General features: G+C 28.5%; 4 protein-coding genes across 7 annotated transcripts in view; 2 read left to right on the top strand and 2 right to left on the bottom strand.

Annotated features, from left to right (window-relative positions):
- Positions 1-1506: 1506 nt before the first annotated feature.
- On the bottom strand, positions 1507-4231 carry LOC113554662. The gene is made up of 4 exons (XM_026958608.1): positions 4137-4231; positions 3762-3941; positions 1708-3079; positions 1507-1610 (listed from the first exon to the last, which is right to left on the bottom strand). Exons 1-4 carry the CDS (start codon positions 4228-4230, stop codon positions 1514-1516), a joined length of 1743 nt encoding a protein of 580 aa, XP_026814409.1. The 5' UTR covers position 4231; the 3' UTR covers positions 1507-1513.
- Positions 4118-13478, top strand: LOC113554663 (peroxiredoxin-2). 2 transcript variants are annotated; one of them, XM_026958610.1, is made up of 6 exons: positions 4118-4298; positions 11823-12009; positions 12117-12234; positions 12297-12536; positions 12595-12760; positions 13272-13478. In XM_026958610.1, the coding sequence occupies exons 1-6, from the start codon at positions 4296-4298 to the stop codon at positions 13326-13328; spliced, it is 771 nt and encodes a 256-aa protein (XP_026814411.1). In that variant the 5' UTR covers positions 4118-4295; the 3' UTR covers positions 13329-13478. The 2 variants fall into 2 exon arrangements, with proteins under 2 accessions (XP_026814411.1, XP_026814412.1); XM_026958611.1 differs by lacking the exon at positions 4118-4298 and having other exon boundaries at positions 11270-12009; positions 13272-13477.
- Positions 7581-10677, top strand: LOC113554665 (THAP domain-containing protein 4-like). Of its 3 annotated transcripts, XR_003405289.1 has the most exons (4): positions 7581-8135; positions 8495-8787; positions 8891-9370; positions 9592-10677. XR_003405289.1 is itself a non-coding variant. In XM_026958614.1 (3 exons), the coding sequence occupies exons 1-3, from the start codon at positions 8062-8064 to the stop codon at positions 9600-9602; spliced, it is 378 nt and encodes a 125-aa protein (XP_026814415.1). In that variant the 5' UTR covers positions 7581-8061; the 3' UTR covers positions 9603-10676. The 3 variants fall into 3 exon arrangements, 2 of the variants coding, with proteins under 2 accessions (XP_026814415.1, XP_026814414.1); XM_026958614.1 differs by lacking the exon at positions 8891-9370 and having other exon boundaries at positions 9592-10676; XM_026958613.1 differs by lacking the exon at positions 9592-10677 and having other exon boundaries at positions 8891-9581.
- Positions 13479-14852: 1374 nt separating the features above from the next.
- Positions 14853-20661, bottom strand: part of LOC113554664 (ras-related and estrogen-regulated growth inhibitor-like) — a 74061-nt gene continuing 68252 nt past the window's right edge. Inside the window, exon 6 of the mRNA XM_026958612.1 lies at positions 14853-15936. Within this exon, the coding sequence (XP_026814413.1) occupies positions 15675-15936 (262 nt within the window). The 3' untranslated portion in view covers positions 14853-15674. The remainder of the gene's footprint in view (positions 15937-20661) is intronic.

The raw sequence follows: 20661 nt of genomic DNA, 5'->3' as shown, positions 1-20661 counted from the left end.
ATTGTAACACAATCAAAATATATTTTATACTATTTACGTATTCTTTTTTCAAATTTAATTAACCATTATAATTAACATTGTAATTATCAATAAACTTCGCCGTTTCTTATAGTAATACAGTTTAAATTAAGCTCGGTTTACTTACCAGTTTTTGGCACAATTAATAAATAATATCTCCATTAATTAAATTTTCGATGAAAAATTTTTCAGAAAAATACAATTCAAAGTTACATTATATAATTTATAAATATTTATGTTTAAAAATGTTGAGTGAAAAAAATTAAACAATTCTAATGACACGTGACAGCTATAAATAACGTTTATTTTCATACACACACATAAACAATAAAATATTATTCTAGATGTAGTTGCATAATATATTCAAATTTAACTTTTAAATTTTTACGAATTCATGATTTATTTTTTATAACAACTAATAAATAAGAAGTATATAATATAATATAACTATAGAAATAAAGTATTATAATTACTAATCGATTACCTACTGAATATACTGATACAGGAATACAATAATATAGCATTAAACACATAATTTTGTTTTTCAAAAATTATCACTTACACATACTCGTATTCAATTATAATTTACTAATTATATATTAAAAAGTTTTGTATTTAAAATTAAAATAACAAACGTGAATTCAACATCATAAATTATAACTTATTAATATTTAATAACAAAAGCGTATTTTTATATATTGTATGAACTATATTAAAAAAAGTATAAATTTTTAGATTTGAGATTTTGTAATGGTCATTATTATTATTATTTAATAGTTTTCAATGAGATATAAATGTAAATTAGATCAAAAGTTGCGATAAAAAATTTAGAATTTCAATATTCAAGTAAAAAATTGACAAAATGGAAGAATACATAATTATACCAGATGTGGGCAGTGATATAATACTATATGTAATACTGTAATAGTATAATAATAGTTATAGTCTTTCAATATTGTTAATCTATGTATTTAAATTTTAAATACCGTCCAAATATAAATTCTATAGATTAGCGCTATTATCAACATTATCACAACTAAGTGAAAATAACGCCGATTAAATAAATACATTTTTCTTAAATTATAACTAATTATTTTAAATATTAAATGTAATAAATATAAATACCATCACTTGGTCATTTATAAAATTAGTAATTGAATATTTTCTTTTGGCTATTATGAAATAAACGGACTTCATAAGTTTATCATGGTTTCGTAATGATTTGTAATTTATATTAAAATCTTTTCATTCATATTCATTAAATCATCAATGTGTTTTATTTTAAATGGTATTAGTGGTAAGTTATAGTTTTTAAATATTACTGGGATACAAATAGGTTGAGAATTTCAACTATAGAGTAATATTGAGAATATACCTCATTTAAATACACCTATTATTGCATATTATAATATATACAATTACTACATATAATAATAAATAATAATCGATTAAATTTAAATAATTTTTTTATAATTAAGATAATAACGATATTTTTTTAAAATTTAAACCATCCACTATTCTCATCTTTGATCTTTAACAACTCTTCCAGAGCAAATGATCCTTTGCGTCCATCACCGTCGTGAGTAGAATTTCTGGTAGAAAAAAACAACAAAATACGAATATTATATTAATAGAAAATGCAGCTAAAAATAAATAATATTTATTACATGAGTGATTAAAAAAACTTACATGGAAACCCTTGCGGAAGACACTGTCAGTTTGTTCATAGGATAGCTACGTCTAATGGTTTTTGCGTGTTTTTTCAACTGCTTTTTTTGTTGTAACCATTTATAGAAATTTTTTTCGTTTTCCGCCTTCTTTTTTTGTTCTTCTTCGTGTTTCTTTTGCCTTAACTCTTTCCTTCGTCTCTCGCGTTCCATTCTCGTGTTGCGCCTCTCTAACAGCTGTTCGGCCGACAGCCCGTACTCAGATCTAAGGCCATTGTAACCTGGCAACCGAGGACGTTCGCCGCAGCCAGCAGCCGATAATTTCTTGACAGTACCTCCACCGCTATAATTTGTCGGACTGTGTTGCAGCTCTACCCCGGCTGTGGGTTTTTTTTTTATAACCAACTTCGCCCCCTTATTGTTGCCAGACTTGTCCGTCTGAAATTCCAGAAACAAATCCGCGTTCGGTGTCTTTGTGATCCGGGGCTTAGCGTTCTCGCCGTTTTTCGCCGCTCTCAGATTTATATGAAAGAACTTATTCGCAGATTTGTCGTTACAATTGTTCGAAGAACTCGTTTCGTCGACTGTATGGCGACTATTTTTATTGCTTAATGGTTTTAGCTTACCTTTCGGATCCATTTCAAAGTAATATGTCACGCGAGCCTTGTTATTATTATTAATATTGTTTTTGTTGCTGTTACCATTGTCGCTGTGGGTCATTTTCTGCTGTACACATATCTGAGTAGATGACGATTGCGCCTTTTTTTCGGATGTTTTTATTTGCTTGATTTTTTTTTGCGCATTTCGCAAAGATGCGAAACAACCGACTTTTTTCGAGGATTTAAAGTCTACTTTCTTTTCATTGACCACCCCCGCTACCTGCATTACCCGTTTATGTTCTACGGTAATTTCCTTCAGCTTATTTCTTAATTCCTCCGCGTCCAATTTCTTGGGCACGTATATATTAACGTCACCATCTTCCAATGTTTTTTCCGCACAGTTTTCGTACATTTTGTATTGCGTGTGGGTGAACAATTCTGGGAAATACGTCACGTGCTCGTCAATTGCCGATCCTTGCCGTGTCTTGTTGTTCCGGTCCATTATTGTTTTGAATTCATCCCCAGATTCTATAACATTTATGAACAACGGGTCGTCGGATTCGGACGAAAAACTCCTGCTGAATGAAGTGCTTGAATAGGCTTTGTCGTCTGTGTCAGTGTCTTGCGTCCTATCGGTAGTCGAACTGCATACCACGTCGTTTTGGTCGTCTGCATCATCATCTCGTAACAAATCAATTTTGGCTAAAATGTCTTTATCTTTTAGGTCATCAATAGAACAATCGGAAATATTAACTTCGGCACCTTGAAGTGTTTCCGTTCCAATCGACACTGTGCCTATAAATATCATTAATACTAATTATGTATACGTAACCTAGTTAGGTTTATATACCACAATAAATATATTAATATAATCTTTTTGTTGATTTTTCGTGCGGTATTATTTTAAAGAATAATAAAAATACTACATTATCTACAGTTAACTAGTAAAGAAATAATAATACCACCATCATATAATTATTTAGATCAATACTTTAAAAATAAAATGTTACCCATAATGGTATAATCAAAGTTAATAAAATAAATATATATATTGTTTTTAAATTACCTATTGTATATGTATTAGCATATATCAGTATATTACTATAGCAGAATGGTTTAATATACAATTATAACAAAACAGAAAACCACAAAAAATAGTATAAATTATTGTTTAAATTGTACGTAAAAATAAACTGAAATACTAACATTGTCAAACTATAATAAACAAGAAGTATTCAAAAAAAGGTTATTTATTATATTTAGGTTTTAATAGATATTTAAAATGATGTATATATAATAATAAGAAAAGTGAATGCTTTTAATTTCCCCAATCAAACAATACTTGCGTATAAATGGATTTTATTTCGGTTGACATTTACTGTCCATAAAATATAGGCATGTGTATAATACACATGCCCATATGCCCATTAAATAAACAAGGTATAAAAGAATTATTGTATTTATACAAACACCGTACCAATGTCTTCAAAACTGTCCAATATCACAACAGTGTTATCAAACTTGACTTTTCCGGGAGCGTTGACAAATTTGCTATCACTGGAATTTGCCAATTCTTGGTTTGCTTCGTGGATTTTCGAACGCAGGTCATACGGTTTGTCAGATGGTTTTAGTACAGTACCCGACGCAAAATAAACTTCTAAAGAGTTACACCGTAAACACATTAAAAAAATGAAAAAGTTAGGGAATAAACTATAAATTAAAAACAAAACAAAACAAAACTGTTCAAACAAACGCATCATATATTTTTATTTTTTCAACATGTTTGAAAATATGGTTTAGTTTTAAATGCAGTTTTAACATTTCATAATAAATACTAAATAGTAATACATACTTATAAAATCTTCTTCGTCGTCCACGTCATATTCGTTTAATGCAGTAATTCCAATGGTATTAGATGCGACGCGTCTTGCCGATCTCGATTCCATAAAAGAATTACTATTATTTTCGGAAGGAATCATTGTTTTCGGGTAATCCAAATCGTAAATATCGAATGGTAAGTTTTCATCGTTTTCGTTTTCAATGATTTCTATTTTTTTCTCTGAGCTCATGTCCTTCAATATTTAAATATAGTTCACAAAAAAAAAAGATATGAATTTAATATAAGACTTAGATCGGTAATCTACAAAGATTAATGAATCATGAGTTCACACAGATAACTTAAAAAAGCTAAGGAGCAATGGAATTTGAATTATCTTCATTTTGTAAATCAAAAAATATATTTTTACATTTTTTTGTAATTTCTTTATAAATTATAAAAATTATACTGATATTTTAAAAATGACAATTGACAAATATAAAACATTCAAACAAATAAACAATATAATTATTATTTACATTTTATAAATATTGAATTGCTGATACTTTTCCTAGTAATTTATTTTATTAATTAAAACTATTTATTAATAATATTGGCTTTTAATCTGTTGATTAACAACTGGTCTAAAATGTTTTATCAAATTTTGTTTAAAAATAAAATTGGTATAATTTAATATTAATTTTTTTTATTTTTTATTAACATTTAATTAACAGTATAGTTATCAATAGGTATTTGAGTGGAGACTAAAATATTTTATAAAAATCGATAATACGATTTCAATCACTATTCACAAATATGTATTTATGCATAAACCTTCAAACATATTCATTATTATAACTGTTGTGCTTATAAAAGAACAAAATAGGTCGTGAGTGTGCGTACATATTATGTACGTACAGGTATATGGTTATCTATTAAAGGTGTATAAACGTAATTTATTGTTTGTGAGTACATTTACATTGCATATACGTACCTAAACCGAGAATAATAATGATTTTTTTTCAATTAGTGAAATAAAAAATAAAAAACTAAAATAATAATTATTATTCAATTGCTATACACTGCTTGTAGAAAAATATTGTGAGTATTTCATAGAACGTCTGCAGTTTTAGCGATTCATCACCTTAAAAATAAAAAATATAATCTACGATTAAATATTATCAAAAAGTAGAAAAAACAAAATAATAAAAAATGAAAATTGCAAAAAATAATATTAAATGTCTAAATAAAATATCATAATGTTACTGCAATAATAATAAAAAAAAGTACATTTTTAAAAGATGTTTAATGCAAATGAAAATTCTTAGTGATTTCAGCAGATGCCAACATTTATAATTAATACAGAACCGTTTAAACTCTAAAATATTTGCAATTAAAAAAAAAAACCATTTTTAAGTTTTAAGATATAAATTGTCTATAGATTCGCCCACTATGTTCAGCTCCCCTTTAATCTTTAAAAATGAATTGATTGATTTACATTTTGATTTTTGTAAAAAATATTCCAATATATTAATTAGTATAAACTATAGACAATATTTTAAAATACTTAGGTTTCTTTAGAATTAAAGGGTCGTTACGATAGAAACTTAATTTTTTCATACAAAATCCACAATTTTTAATTGAAAATTGATGAATCTTACAATTTTTATTTATATAAATTTCGAAATTGTCAAAGGGGGGAGGGGGTTACAAAATTTAGCAATACAAATTTTGCCGCAACATAATAAAACAATTTTTTCTTCGTTACTTGAAAATATTTCAGGGGGGATTGAACCCTCCCTGTATACGTACCTGCCTAGTACTTATTTACTCAGAAAATTTTTACAAATTGAAATTTATAATTTATATAAATATACTTGTACTAGTTGTACTCGTAAAATGTCTTTAGATTATACTGCTTTATATTCCTTGTATAGGCGTGTAATAGGATATGTTTTTTAATAATAATAAAATATATTTACTTACATACCTGTATATATCCGATATCTGTAAATGAAAATCTCACGTAGTCGAAATCCGGATTTTTTTTTAATACAGACGTTCGCGCATTTAATTATATTATCATAGTTATTACATAACACCAGTTTCCATAAATGCATATAGGTAGGTAACTAAATACACGCAACTGTAATATTATCGAACTTCCGAACGAAATAGCTGCCGCAGCAACTGCATCGTTACGCTATACAGAGCGGTACAATAGTTGTGTAGTGCTGAGACCGGACGACGTTTTGGCGAAAAAACGTCGAGATTATAAAATATTTATCCTATACATATAGCGGAGGAAAAAACACACACGCACTCATACATGCACAATAATAGAATGTACAATCATTTATATGCATTCGACTAATTTAAAATATTAGTGGCATTATTGAAAAAGTATAATGTATGAACACTGCGCTTTCTGGAATTTAAACCATCGTCCCAATCGGTAAATATGTTTATCGGTGTTGCTTAGGCAACTTCAACCCCATCACGTGATTTATTTTTTAATGTTCAGTCGGTTGGTTCGTACGTATCATTATCATAGAATAATACGATGACACTATTACGACAATATATTATTATATTATGCGTTCAGTCGACAGTCTTTATTATATCATGGTCGATAGCGTACTGGAACATGGGCGTCTCTATAGGGGCACTTGCCTCCTCCTATAATTTTAAATTTGTTTTCCAAAGCATTATCAGTACCTAATTGTTATAATTTAATGTAATAATGATGATACACAATAATGCTCTATAAATAAAATGTATAATAATAATACTTAATTGTAATAATGACGAAACATAATAATGTACACCTACTATCATTGATTATAAATACTAGTATTTATTATCAAGTGTACTATAAATAAATTGTAAGTAAAAAATGTATGAAAAAATCTTTATTTTTTTAAATTAATTCTCCCCCCCCCCCATAGAAAAATGTCTGGGAATGCCCATGTACTCGAGAGGATACAGTTTAGGGAATGCAGCATACAGTTGCAATGTCGTGCATATTTCGATTATCGAATTGCCTTACAAGTTACAGTAAATGTGGGTATTAGTATGAGCGGGCGTAACGTAAGAAGTGAGAGACTAGATTTTCTATTTCACTGGAATTAAGTTGGAATGTATACGTTTTTGTTATACATAGCAGTACGGAGCCATATTTTTAAGATGTGTGAAGGATACCTATTACCTAGATATTATTTTCTACTGTCGTTACAAAAATAGATTTACGTTAAAAATAAAAATACCTACAAATCTACAGTAAACTAAAAAGTCGAGGAGGTTATAATGGATAGGTGACTTCGGGATGCTTGAATTACAATAATATATAGCGTAACGATGATAGATACCTAAACCGGCTAGACCTAAGCAGAGCGAGAACATTTTTTATTATTTCTATGTTAACATACTGCTACTGCGGTAGATGTTTTTAAAAAATAAGCTTATTAGTCGAAACCGTTACGGCGATATTCCTTCAGTCAATATGTAAATGTACACCACTTTAATAACTATCTATAATAATTCAATGTAAATATTATTACCTATTTAGAATTATTAAAAATATCGTCTGTATGGTATCTACCCACAGACATATTATATGTCAGACGTCTGTATATCTACCACGATATATATATCTTTAATCGTAGTATCTACCACAGATATATATATATATAGCCGACTGTGTATTTGGCTATGCAACCAAATATGAATCCTGCCGCCATATGCAGTTTGGGCAATGTTTACAAATGTATGTTATCAATTATCGTGATAACACTAATAAATAAAATAGACCAAATGCCACCAAACTTCAAATTTTAATCTTTAATGTTTTGTTTATCCATTCAGCCGTCGTGTCGTGTTTTTTTTTAGAAAACTTGAGTTTTATATAATATTACATATAGAATATTTTTATACTTATATACTTTTTTGATTCATTCACATTATGGTGTGCTCCTGTAGTGTGCATCTGTGTACAAATCGATCAAACCCAGGATCTCGAAAACATCATTTTTTCTCGTAAGTAATTGTTAAATATTTTATAGAATAGTAATTTTGTTAATTTAATGTTTATTATGATATACATAATATATAAGTATGTACCATTTATTATTTCTTTAATTTAAGCTACTAAATTAATTCAAACTTTTTTTTTTTTAAATAAATTTTTTGATAACTAGAAATTTTTAGTACTTAAGTTGAATATTTTTTTCCCCGTGAACTTAAGTTACCGAGAGTACACTGAATTTTTAAATTTTACTCTTTTATATAAAAGAATGAGTTAATTTTTTGAAATTATTTAAAATTTAATTTTAAGTTAGTGACTGAAAACAAATTAAATCAATAAAAATTTATTTTAGTGTATTTTTTGTAAATAGATTCTCTCTGAAAAATATTGAAAGAACACAGCAATGGGTTAATGCAGTTGGCCGCAAGGGGTTAATTCCAACCAAACATAGTAAAATATGTAAAGATCATTTCCATAAAAATGATTTTAAAAAAAATATTGGTGGTAGTTATTTGTTAAAACTTAATGTAACAGCCATCCCTTCAATTTTCCCTAATTATTCTGAGATTATATACAAAGCTAAAATGCAGTGTCTTGAAGTCAAATCATTGAAAGTAGTTGGATGCAGTTCTGATATTCCTCACACTAAAAATAATGAACCAGGTAATTTATAAATATACTTATATAATTAAAAATTATTTGTATGTTCTTATTTGACATTATTCAACGCGTTTTGTAAAAATGCTTTTTTTTTGTTGCTTTTTAGAATATGTTCAGCTTAATGATAGTAATTGTTTAATTGGAAATGCATCATCGACTTCAGGCTATGAAACAATTTTGACTGAAGTATCGACCTTAAATATTGAAAACTTATTGACACAAAATTCATCATTACCTAAACTAATATTAATCACACCATCTAAAACATCATGTGCCCGTCTATTATTTAATTCAAGTCCAGCAAAACACCCAAGTTTTTCTCCATTTAAAGCTAAATTAAAGAATAAAATAAAATTATTGCAACAATAAGTTTGAAAACAAAATAAATCTATTAAAAGATTAAAAAAAAAAAAAAATTGATTAATAAAGAGGCAGAAGAATTACTAATGGAAAAATTTGATGGTACAACTTTAGATATCTTCTAAAATGTTGTAAAAAATTAACAGGACGTAGATTCAGTATGAAAAATTAAAGAATTTTCTTTAACTCTGCATTATTACTCGCCTAAAGCTTATGAGTATGCCAGGTAATTTATATATACAATTTGTAATGTGTGAGTAGAGTATTGGTAATATTCATGTTTTTAGTTTATTAGCTGCAAGCCTCTTAATTGTAGATGCGCAAATGATTTTTAATGCTTTAATCTAACTTTTATACAAATTATTTACCACGGCTTGTCTTTAACTAAATTAAAATATAATCATTTTAAATAATTTTTTTTATAACTATTTGTTTTATTAATTTTAGATCAATCCTAATATTACCAAGTAGTAAGTTTATAATGAACTGGATTTCATCAGTCAATGTAGAACCTGGCATTTTTTAATGAAGTCATGCAATCTCTACAAACTTTAAGTGCAGAAGTTAAACACTGCAATTTATGTTTAGATGCTATGTCATCGAGGAAACAAATTATATGGAGTGATAAATTCAATACATTTTTTGGTTATTGTGATTTTGGTGTTGAATTACAATTGGAGGGAACAGATACTCCAGCAACAGAGGCTTTATTTTTTATACTTGTCAGTCTAAATGGTAAGTGGAAATTACCTATAACTTATGTTCTTCAAAATAAAACCACTGCAGTTGCTCAAGCAAAACTAGTTAAATCTATACTTATGCATACTCACAAAGCTGGTTTAACTGTTTGGGGTATCACATGTGATGGTGCTTACACAAACATAGCCATGATGAAAATATTAGGTTGCATCATTGGAAAAAGTTTCCAATGGCAATCGTAATACATTTGATAACGATGCTATGTGTAGTATTTTTGATTTCAAATGGAAGAAGAATGTAGAATTTAGTGATGACCATCTATCAAGTGGGGCTGATCAAGATATTTTAAATAGAATGAAATTAATTAACAATATAAGCCCTTCTTTACAGAGTGCTAAGGAAAATATTTTATACTAAATATTAGGATATATTATTTTAAAAATAGTGAAAAAAATTGATTGTAATTCTTGTAAAACAAATCTTTTTAAAGAAACATCAGACCATAATTATCATAATTCATCACAACATATGGTAAATTTGTTAATTTAAGACAACACAGTGGCTTAATTTTAGGATCTGAGAGTTCATTTAAAATAATAATAGAGACTGAAAAAGTTCTTTTAAATTTAACAAACCTTAATTAAAAATAAAAAAATATTGTATAAATGTAGTAATAAATTATCCCTTGATCATAATATATTCAATAAGTTAGATTGTAACGGTAGTATTTTGGAACAAACATATAAAATGATTTTGATAACTCTTTTTTAAAAGATATTTAAGCATAAGACTTAAATCTTTTAGTAAAAACACTGTGTATTAATAAATACAACTAGTAACAGACATAAGTTAAATAAATTAGTTTTATTCACAAATCAGAAACTAAATAGTTACCTAGATTTGTTTTATGTATTTATGTAATTAAATTTATATTATATACCAATGTTTTGTACTTCATAGTTAATTTTAAGTATTTTATTAAAAAAGTTAAATCCATTTTCTTTAATTGTTTTTTTATTTTTATTATATGTTAATATTAAGTTAAGTTAACATTTTATAATTTGTATGTAGCATTTATAATATAATATATTTCCTATACTTATATTGAAATAAGTTTTATAGCGTTAGCAACAATAAAAATGTTTTTTACCTAACCTTGCCTTTCTTTAATGAGTATAGTGTCTTACAGACTGTATTATTGTTAATAGCAGTGACATAAATTAAATCTGAATTTATTAAAAATTATTAAATTTGTATTTACCAGCTTAATAAACAATTCACTTCCACATTTCACAAATTTACGTTATTGAATAATAGTACTTGAGTATTATGAAATATTAGTATTAGAAAAGTAAGTGCCTATTGCTCTTTAATCATTACGCATTTTGCATTATTTATTATTTTATTGCATTATAAATATAGCTAAATTTTTAATTTCTAACGATTCGTTTCAGTTACTATCACTTTATCATATACCATTATATTGATAGCAGATTGTAAACATTGTCCAACCTATACATGGCAGCCGACTTCATTTATTGAAAGCACTGACTAATTATAATCTTAGTCCGTGGTTAACACTGTTAACTCTACAGCTAATTATTATTTTGGTATTTACCAGATAAACATGCTCAATATTGTGGGTAGATGCGGTTTATATCATGACCGTTCCGGCGTTTTTTTTCTTTTTACCTTCGTTATCATCAGTGCGGCTGATAACGGTATGAACTTCGAAATTCTTTTGTAGACTACAAAATCGAGACCCGACAACAACAACAACAGTCAACAGATTAGCTGTTGCATTATACTTTATACCACTTTGCGTCTTTGCTTAGTTACGCTGAACAGAATAATAATATTATTTTTAAGTACATTGCGAGCAAATCCGGATTCGTGAAAGTCCAAATATTTTTAACTTCCTTGTCATAATGTTCAAGAACGGTTTTCTTAACTTTTAATTAATACTTACTACACGACAGATTCTCAGATTTCGCCGAGGAGACACGATGATTACTAAGTTCGTTTTGGTATATTTGGCTTTGAGTATAGTCAACACTGCCGCCAATGTGGATGAGTTCAAATGTCAAACGTTTGCCGACGGATCGGTCTATCCATCCAGTACTATTGAATCCACCAATCACAAATTGCAGTACACCAAAGCATTGAGTAAGTAATAAATAGTAAATGTTATTCTATATTGTTGTATTCAACCTGCCTAAAAGTTTTTTCTGTCTAATACTTATGACCGTTTTTAATGACTTTCTAATTTTTAGTATCAAAACCAGCACCTGATTGGAAGAGCACAGCTGTAATTAATGGCTCATTGCAGGAGCTGAAGCTAAAAGATTTCCGTGGGAAATATTTAGTATTTTTTTTTTATCCATTGGACTTGTAAGTTTTAACATTGATTCCTGTATTTTCTACATGTAGTGATGATTTACATTGGTTTGCAGCACATTTGTTTGTCCAACAGAAATATTAGCTTTCAACGATCGCATTGAGGAATTTAGAAAGATTGACGCAGAAGTTGTGGCGGCATCAGTAGACTCACATTTTACACATTTAGCTTGGGTGAATACCCCACGAAAAGATGGAGGTTTGGGAAACTTGTCAATCCCACTGTTGTCAGACATGACTCATAAAATATCAAAAGATTATGGTGTTTATTTGAGTGATGTTGGTCATTCCCTAAGGTATTATCTAAACAAAAAGTTCACAACAAAATTGCTTTTTTTTTGCATTTGTTTTTAGGGGACTCTTTATTATAGACAATAGAGGTATTCTCAGACAAATAACAATGAATGATTTGCCAGTCGGTCGAAGTGTAGATGAAACTCTACGACTAGTACAAGCATTTCAATATACAGACATGCATGGAGAAGTATGTCCTGCTAATTGGAAACCTGGTGAACAAACGGTAAAGTGAATTATTTATTAAATCTAAAGAATAGTTGAAATTCATTTCAACTTATATTCTTGATAATTTGAACATTTATTTTTAAAATCAGAAACTGTAAAGTTATGTTTAATGTAATTTTTGACTATTTTATCTTTTTACAGAGCACATTTTAATTAATTTATTATCACAAAAAATGAAATAGGTCTTTTTAAACTTGTAAATTGTATAAATATTATACTCATTTTATATTCTAGTGTCATTGATTTATTTAAATCTGGTAGATATTTTATTTAACTTAAAATGTTTTGATAATATATAGATATATTTAAGCTATATATTACACTTAAATCATCACAGATATTCAAAACATTTTTTTTAAAAATAGACAAAAAATTACATAATATATTAGTGTTTAAAAAGAAAAACAATTATTATGTGCGATTTGATGTGATTTTCATACTGGAGACTTGTTCCAGTAAATGCAAATGCAAACATTTGTAAATTAATTTATATAATCTGTATGTTTCAGATAATTCCTGATCCTATTAAGAAGAAACAATATTTTGATAGACTGATTGAATTATAATTCACCTGCGGTGATCTCATAATTGCCAAGACATAATTATTTATAATCTATTAAGCATTTAAGCATCACAAAGACATAAATATTAAATAATATTTTTTTTTTTATTTCAATACAATGGTCCGTTCGTTTTGTTTTTATTAAATATATTAATTTTTACACCAAATATTGATGATGGAAATAATACAAATAAATTATTTGAAATAACACACACTGGTAGTTCATGACATACACATGTATTATTTTTAAGTATAAAAATGCATTTATTTACACAATAATGTAGCATTTATAATGTCTACAGTATATAATATAATGAATAGAAACGTTACTAGTAACATATCAAAGTACCATTAATTCAATAGTCCCAAAAATGTTTAATGGATACACATTAAATCAATTTGAGTACAACATCAATTAATATTATAATACACGACAGTATAATTAATAAACATATACATATAAAATGTTAGGTTCATGAAAATATTGGTTACACATGGCTGAGAATTATATACATACTATTTTTCAATGACATTAAATGCCAACCAATGTAGCATAAAAAAACTACAACAAGGTGTGTGACAATAATAAAATTGGATTTTTAATAAAAAAAATAATACGTAATATATAACCCACGCACACATTTCAATTTCCATTCAAATCGATAGTGTTGTGAATGTATCTCACCAATGTAATTCGGATCACGGTACCGGTTTGCGTCTTTTACAACACCATACCTGTATGATTTAGCCATCGATCTTAAATGCATAATTAACAACAAACCTAATATTTATAATATATACACAAAACTATTAGATACTAATAAGTAAGAATCTTTTTGCACCACTAGTACGATTATACATTAAAAATAAAAAAAATAAATCGACATTCATTATGCTCTTTCATTTCTAAAACATGGCTCACTGATGTCTCCGCAGACTATTCGTTAAACATACAATAATCACGTGACGGGTGTGAATCATGTCAGCGCTATGCCGATTAAATATAATTATTAAAATTGTATATCATAATAATCCTGTTGTTTGTCGTACAAAGCAATTTTTTTTTTTTTTTAAACATTTATAAAAGCTAATAATAAGTATACAGTAACATTAATAATACCTAATTGTAATAATAAAAATAATATACATCGAGTAAATGAAAAACAATCGTTGAAAATGCTTCGATTCATGAGATCAGATATTGATAGAGAGGAGGCGGGGGGATGGGTTTCGACTTTCGAGTAACCAACAAATACTTGAAAATAATATATCGACCGACGTCGTGGCTTTTCGTCATCCGTGTGACCGTGTCATGGATAGCTGGTATATATCCATATAAAAGATCAATGCGATGGCGTGATTGACCAGCTAGCATATTTATAGTTTATATACGACAACATCATTTCGTCCAGCACACCGCTCGAGTTATTACGGATTCCGCGCATAGCAAGTTATATTTATACGTTGTTATCGTCCGCGAAAGACTTAGTCACCTAGACGGCTGCTCAGTAAAGAAACTTTTCGTCTGAACTATCGCAAACGTTTCGTAGTATATCCACTTGACGTCCAATTTATAGGTGTGTATGATTTTTTTTTTTTTTTGGTTGAAAATCCAGTGGGGCGGTGAATTTTTCCATGGGAACAAAAACCGCGATTACGATAATTCATGTTTTTTACACACCATGTTGTCACTAGTTCGGCAGCAAAACGTTTTTTTACTCGTTTCTCGGAAAACCGAATAGACACCCGATATACTGCGTTATATTATAAGCATACTATTATGCCGTCGTTTGATAGATAGTTCGTTTTTGTCCAGTGTTGGCCTGTTCGGATCGTTGTCTGATGGACGTATTATCTACCGAATTCGTATTTTTTTTTTATCGTTCTTGGAATCTCTCGGGCTGACGAATTCGATGATACACAGTATTATACGTCACACGCCTTCGCTGTGCGTTCAGCTCGTTCTCGCCTATCCGGAACGGAAACGGATGTTATACGCCTGCCACCGTCGCCATGTTTCAATCGGGATATTAATATTATACACATCCGTCGTCGCAACAATTATATATGTGGCTGTGATCATTACAGTTTTATAACACGTCTGTGTTATATACGACGATGACGATGGACGATGGCAACGACGACTTATTCGATCGACCTGTATGAGTGGTAATGATGGTTAGTGGTTGGTTGGGCGGGGGAGGGGGGGTCGTGTTTGGTGGGTCTTGAGACATATATTTTTTTTTTCGATTTTCAATTTTTTCTCTCATATTTGCGTACGTATTCACAGCGTGAGCGTCGTATTCGGAGCGCCCGCAGCGGTGGCCGTGTCGGCGGACGCCCACGCGGGTCATATGCTCAGCGACGGCCGCTTCTTCCGGTCCCTCTTGCTGCTATTCTTGCCGAATATCGTGCCCAGCACCTTGGACACGCTGTTCACACCTAACTTGCGTCTGATCGGCAGTCCGCGGAGCAGCTGCACTGCCCGAGTCTCGCGCAATAGTGAGTGGAACGCAAGCGACACGCCCGCGAAGTTTTCTGCTGCACTCACCTCGTAGAACTGACAGCCGAACCGCAGCGACAGCTCTTGTCCCGCGTCTACCGCCACTATCCTGCAACAATCCAGAGCGATAATCAATTTTTGGTTATATGTATACATACTACACATCAATATTTACAATTGTGTACATATAATGTATATATTATGATATTTAAATTATGTAAAGCCATAGGTACTTGTGTAATATATGTAGTATACCTACAGACTATTTTATAATATTATATTGTATATTATGTATTGTACATTTGTACGCAATATAAAAATGTTGTTATCACTGTTTTCATTCTTTCGCAATCAATAGGGATATATCATATTATTGTCGTATAGACAATATTGAATGTTATCTTTTTCTATAACAATGTTATCCCCGAGCTTTACTTTCTACGCTTGGCCCGTGTGTCTTTAGACATGGTTAAAACTCAACACAGCATATTTCTTGATTTAATAATTAATAAATCGCAAATGTGTAATTGCCTGTTCACTATTTATACTATTTCGTCATTGTGTCATAAATAGGACTAGCAAATAAGACTAATAAGAGTCATTTTTAGCAAAATTGTTCGTTATTATTATTTAAAATATTTGAAATTTGTAATTATCATATGACGTGTGATCAATGTGGCAATTAAAAACCTTCAAGTTAATTTTTAACTTACAGAAAAAAAGATCCAGATTATTTATGGTAGTTAAAACTAGTTATACTGTAAATGTATACAGCGACGGATCTAGTATTTTTTTATGGGGGTAGTAAGTTTAAGGTCTCGTATTCTGTATGAACTTCCAATACTTGATCCTGAAGGCGAGACCTTTTTTTAGCCCTCAAAAGTAATGTGTCTTAGTGCTTAATATTCAAAAGGATAAACATGAGTGACAACTTTAAAAAAATATCTAAAACAAATTCTTTTATTTAAAAAAATTAAATTCTATCAAATACTATACTTATAAAAATTGTAGTAAGCAAAATATATATGTCAAATTTGGTTATCAATTATCAGTAGCAGGGAAAAATTACTTGCCATTTTTTTTTTGTACATGTTCCCAGACTACTGAAAAATACATATTGTGTCGAGTATTTCAAGTATTTGTTTACTTTGTTTTCTAGGAATCAAAATCCTAAATGAGTTGCTATAGAACCTTAGCACCCCCTTTGGATCCGCACCTGAATGTATACTTAAAATATGTATTATAATAAGTAAAATATAAAATAAATATTTAACAGTATAAATATTCGTTTATAATTCATAGGGTAAATACTTTGTACACATACAATTTGGTCAGTATATGAGTAAGAAAGAACGTAGGTAGATATATGAATTTTAAAATATTAAAAAACATAAAAAGGCTTAATTGTTGAATTTTGAATTAATTATTTATATTAATAATTTATAATTAATTAAAAATATTTAAATTTGAAAAACGGCTAAGGAATTATTGAAGAATCCTTTTTTTTCTTATAATTATATAATATTTATACTCAATTTAAAGTCTCGATCGATAGTAAAATCTAGATCACGCGGCGTTATAGATAGGCTATTCAGGTACACTACTGTCGTGACCTAAACTCCCGTGATTTATCTGTTTGTTATACAATAACTTTACTAATAAGCATAGGTACAGCTGATTAAAACACATCAAACAACGATATTATAATTGAGTTATGTAAGTAAAACGATATTGATTAAATATATTCCTTAACGATAAATATTTAAGTATCGTGATTATTATGATGTTGATGGTTTAATCTTTGTTTTATTAAAAATTCTACAATTTTTATACTACCTATGTATGCAATAATGATTTTTTTTAAATGTATTAAATATCTTTTATTTTTATCCAAAAGAAGCACATGAGTAGAGAGACAAGTATTATTGTTTTATTGTAAATATATTTGAGACGTTTGTCGGTTATGCATAATAGCTAATTAGAATATTAAGTTGAAAAGTGAAAGTTCAGTTGACGATTTTCATTAGCATGAATAAATTACCAACCCCGTATATAGTACCTACCATTGATTATACATCTACTATAATTATATATTATATTCGAGATATATAGTTGAGATTGCTCTTTAATTAATAGTTGTATGAAGTAAAACCGTTCATTTTTTAACTACTAAAGCATTAACTGATCGACGCAAAAATTTTAATATTGGTTTGAATCAAAAATATTAAGTTCAATATTCAGGTACATATTACAGGGGTTGAAATAAATAATAAAAAAAATGACCGTACGTTAAAGATTCATGACGTTTTTGCACATCGAATAATATAACTAATAGAATAATTTTTTTTTTGTTTTACATTTTAACTCTTTATCACACAACGTTAATACATAGGTACATGGTACACGTATACACACTAATGTTAACATTATAAGCAATTAAAAAAAAAAAAATCACCTATATTGTGCGTAGATGTTTTGTTTTAAAACATCTAATCCTCATAAATAAGAATTTGAAAAAGTCTTTTCTCGGGCTGTTGACCCAAGAAATATACGTCATAGTTGCAGTAGTTATTTCCGTATTAATAGAAAAAGTTTTATATTAAACAAGTTTCGTGATTATTTTTAGATTTATTTTTCTAAGGAAGATAGGGCGATTGGTGCAGCATCTCGTCGAACTGATGAGGGGTGCTGGAAGAAGTAGATTCTATTTTGAAGTTTTCTATATGAATACTCTATGCGCTATACATTCTCTGTACGTCATAAACGTGAGAAATGTAATTATATTATTATTTTAATACGCATTTTATTGTGAAACGCTTCGAATAGACATTATTTCTTTATAATTGGTTTTAATGTCGTCCGAAGGGTGGTTAATGGTAATACTGATAAATGTTAAAAATTCGCGAGACTTTAATATTACTTCAGTTGACTGTACGCTTGACATTAAAATTGGCACACACGATCATACTATATTTATTATATTTTATATTATAATATAAGTATATACTTATAATTTATAGGGATCTTTATTATATTTAACATCGATTTTTTCGAGTAGTTTTTTCAAATTTGATTTTCTTACAAAAATTTAATTTTAAAAGTATTTCAAATTATACAAAAAAAAATGATAACAATAATAAAATTGTTTTTCCGAAGCACAGCTAACTGGTTAAAGTAATAATAGTGCTATCATATTGTACTTCGTGTATGATATACCAGAAATCAGGAACTAACAATTATTATTATCGAAGAATTATTTTTTTGTCAACATTAATATTATTTTGCGAACGTTAACTATTCGAATTGTATAATACAGTTTTTATTTTCTATAAAGTAAACATGAAATATCTATCGGTGTGAGGTTTTTGAATATAACGAAAAATGAAATACATTGTCATTACCGAAAATAAATTAGTCCAAAAACTTTGAGATAATACTTTAAGGCCTATTGCTTACTATTTTTTTAGTGTTTAGTCATAAACTCGTAACGATTATTCATTATTCAAACACCTTACGTAATATAATTTTATTTTACGTGTTTAAATAGGTACGTAACTTAAGTGAAAATAATGAATTCTATATTTGAAACTCGAATACAAACAAAGCAAGAAGGACTTACAAAATCCGTGATGTTTGTCTTGATGTCTTGATAGTAGGCACTTCCAAATGTATATTAGAAATTTATGAGTATTATAAAGAATACAATATATGGCGGGTACCTAATATAATATAAATACACGCGGCAGACGAACCGTTTTCGTGCAATGTTTGTTCAAAAAACTCTCATTCCTACGCGCAACCGTTTACCAAATTTAAATATATAAATATAGTAGTCATAAATAGGGTTGGGCAATTTCTGAAAACGTTACTTGACGAGAATTTTTGAGAATGGCAATGAATATCAAAAACTCACATCTAGTCGATTGCCTACTTTTTATTAATCCCCTTTTTATATTAGTTATCTAAAAGCATATTTCAATAACTAAATTAGCATAAAAAAATTGCAAACTATAAAAATATATAAATATATATAAAATATATAATAATATAACTATAAAAGTAACTAGTTAATCAAATTTTCGATCAAAATAATTACATAGTTAACATTTAATGTATAAAAGTAAAAGACGAAATACGATGGATTTTTCTTTTAATAATTTAAATATTTCAATAATGTATATTAATAATAATAATCATCAAAATTAAAAGATGTATTTAGAGACAAACTATAGGTTCAAAAATAATTAAATTATTAAATGACATAGCATTGGAACGAGTTACATTTAATTGGTTTTCTGACTAAATGACCAATATTTATTTCGGCATAGATATCGTTGCTTTGATATGGTAAATAATGTTTTAAATTATCATCTAACTTTAAATCATGAAAGTACTTACACGCAGTTACATAAAAGAAAAAATACTTATACAAATTTGCTAACTCAATATTCACGCTATAATATTATCGATCAACGACGAGTGTTGCATTTTTATTTTTTCATCTTCCCGCCGTGCAATTCATTCAAATGATACACATTACGCGGTAACGTGTACACGATAAGCGTTTTTTTCCATACAATATTAAAATATTCTTAGAACGAGGTCTGCTGCAAATGAAAACTGAATGCGTACAGATATTTAAACACGTGATAACGTGTACTGCACGGACACGCTTATGGTGTGTTATTATATAATTTTGTGTGGATGAAGAACGTCGGCGAAACCAATATAAATATGTAATATAATCATTATAAAAATAAGAAAACTGCACGTAGATTATTGTTACGAAATTAATGTACAACAACGAGGTGCACGTCTTCGTCGCTGCCTGTCA

This window comes from Rhopalosiphum maidis, chromosome 2 (genome assembly GCF_003676215.2).
Source record: "Rhopalosiphum maidis isolate BTI-1 chromosome 2, ASM367621v3, whole genome shotgun sequence".
NCBI classification, from domain to species: Eukaryota; Metazoa; Arthropoda; class Insecta; order Hemiptera; family Aphididae; genus Rhopalosiphum; species Rhopalosiphum maidis.
The sequence above is the reverse complement of the archived record's forward strand: the minus strand, read 5'-3'. Positions and strand labels throughout refer to the sequence as shown.

Excerpts from the sequence above, each read along its gene's own strand:
- LOC113554662 (XM_026958608.1), bottom strand. The coding sequence starts at position 4,230 with ATGGAATCGAGATCGGCAAGACGCGTCGCATCTAATACCATTGGAATT. Across the intron at positions 3,080-3,761 it reads GGACAGTTTTGAAGACATTG|GCACAGTGTCGATTGGAACG; the intron begins GTACGGTGTTTG and ends TGATATTTATAG. Across the intron at positions 1,611-1,707 it reads TCTTCCGCAAGGGTTTCCAT|AAATTCTACTCACGACGGTG; the intron begins GTAAGTTTTTTT and ends TTTTTCTACCAG.
- LOC113554663 (XM_026958610.1), top strand. Across the intron at positions 12,235-12,296 it reads TTTTTTTATCCATTGGACTT|CACATTTGTTTGTCCAACAG; the intron begins GTAAGTTTTAAC and ends ATTGGTTTGCAG. Across the intron at positions 12,537-12,594 it reads GATGTTGGTCATTCCCTAAG|GGGACTCTTTATTATAGACA; the intron begins GTATTATCTAAA and ends ATTTGTTTTTAG.
- LOC113554665 (XM_026958613.1), top strand. The coding sequence starts at position 8,062 with ATGGTGTGCTCCTGTAGTGTGCATCTGTGTACAAATCGATCAAACCCA. Across the intron at positions 8,136-8,494 it reads CGAAAACATCATTTTTTCTC|ATTCTCTCTGAAAAATATTG; the intron begins GTAAGTAATTGT and ends TTTTGTAAATAG. Across the intron at positions 8,788-8,890 it reads CACTAAAAATAATGAACCAG|AATATGTTCAGCTTAATGAT; the intron begins GTAATTTATAAA and ends GTTGCTTTTTAG.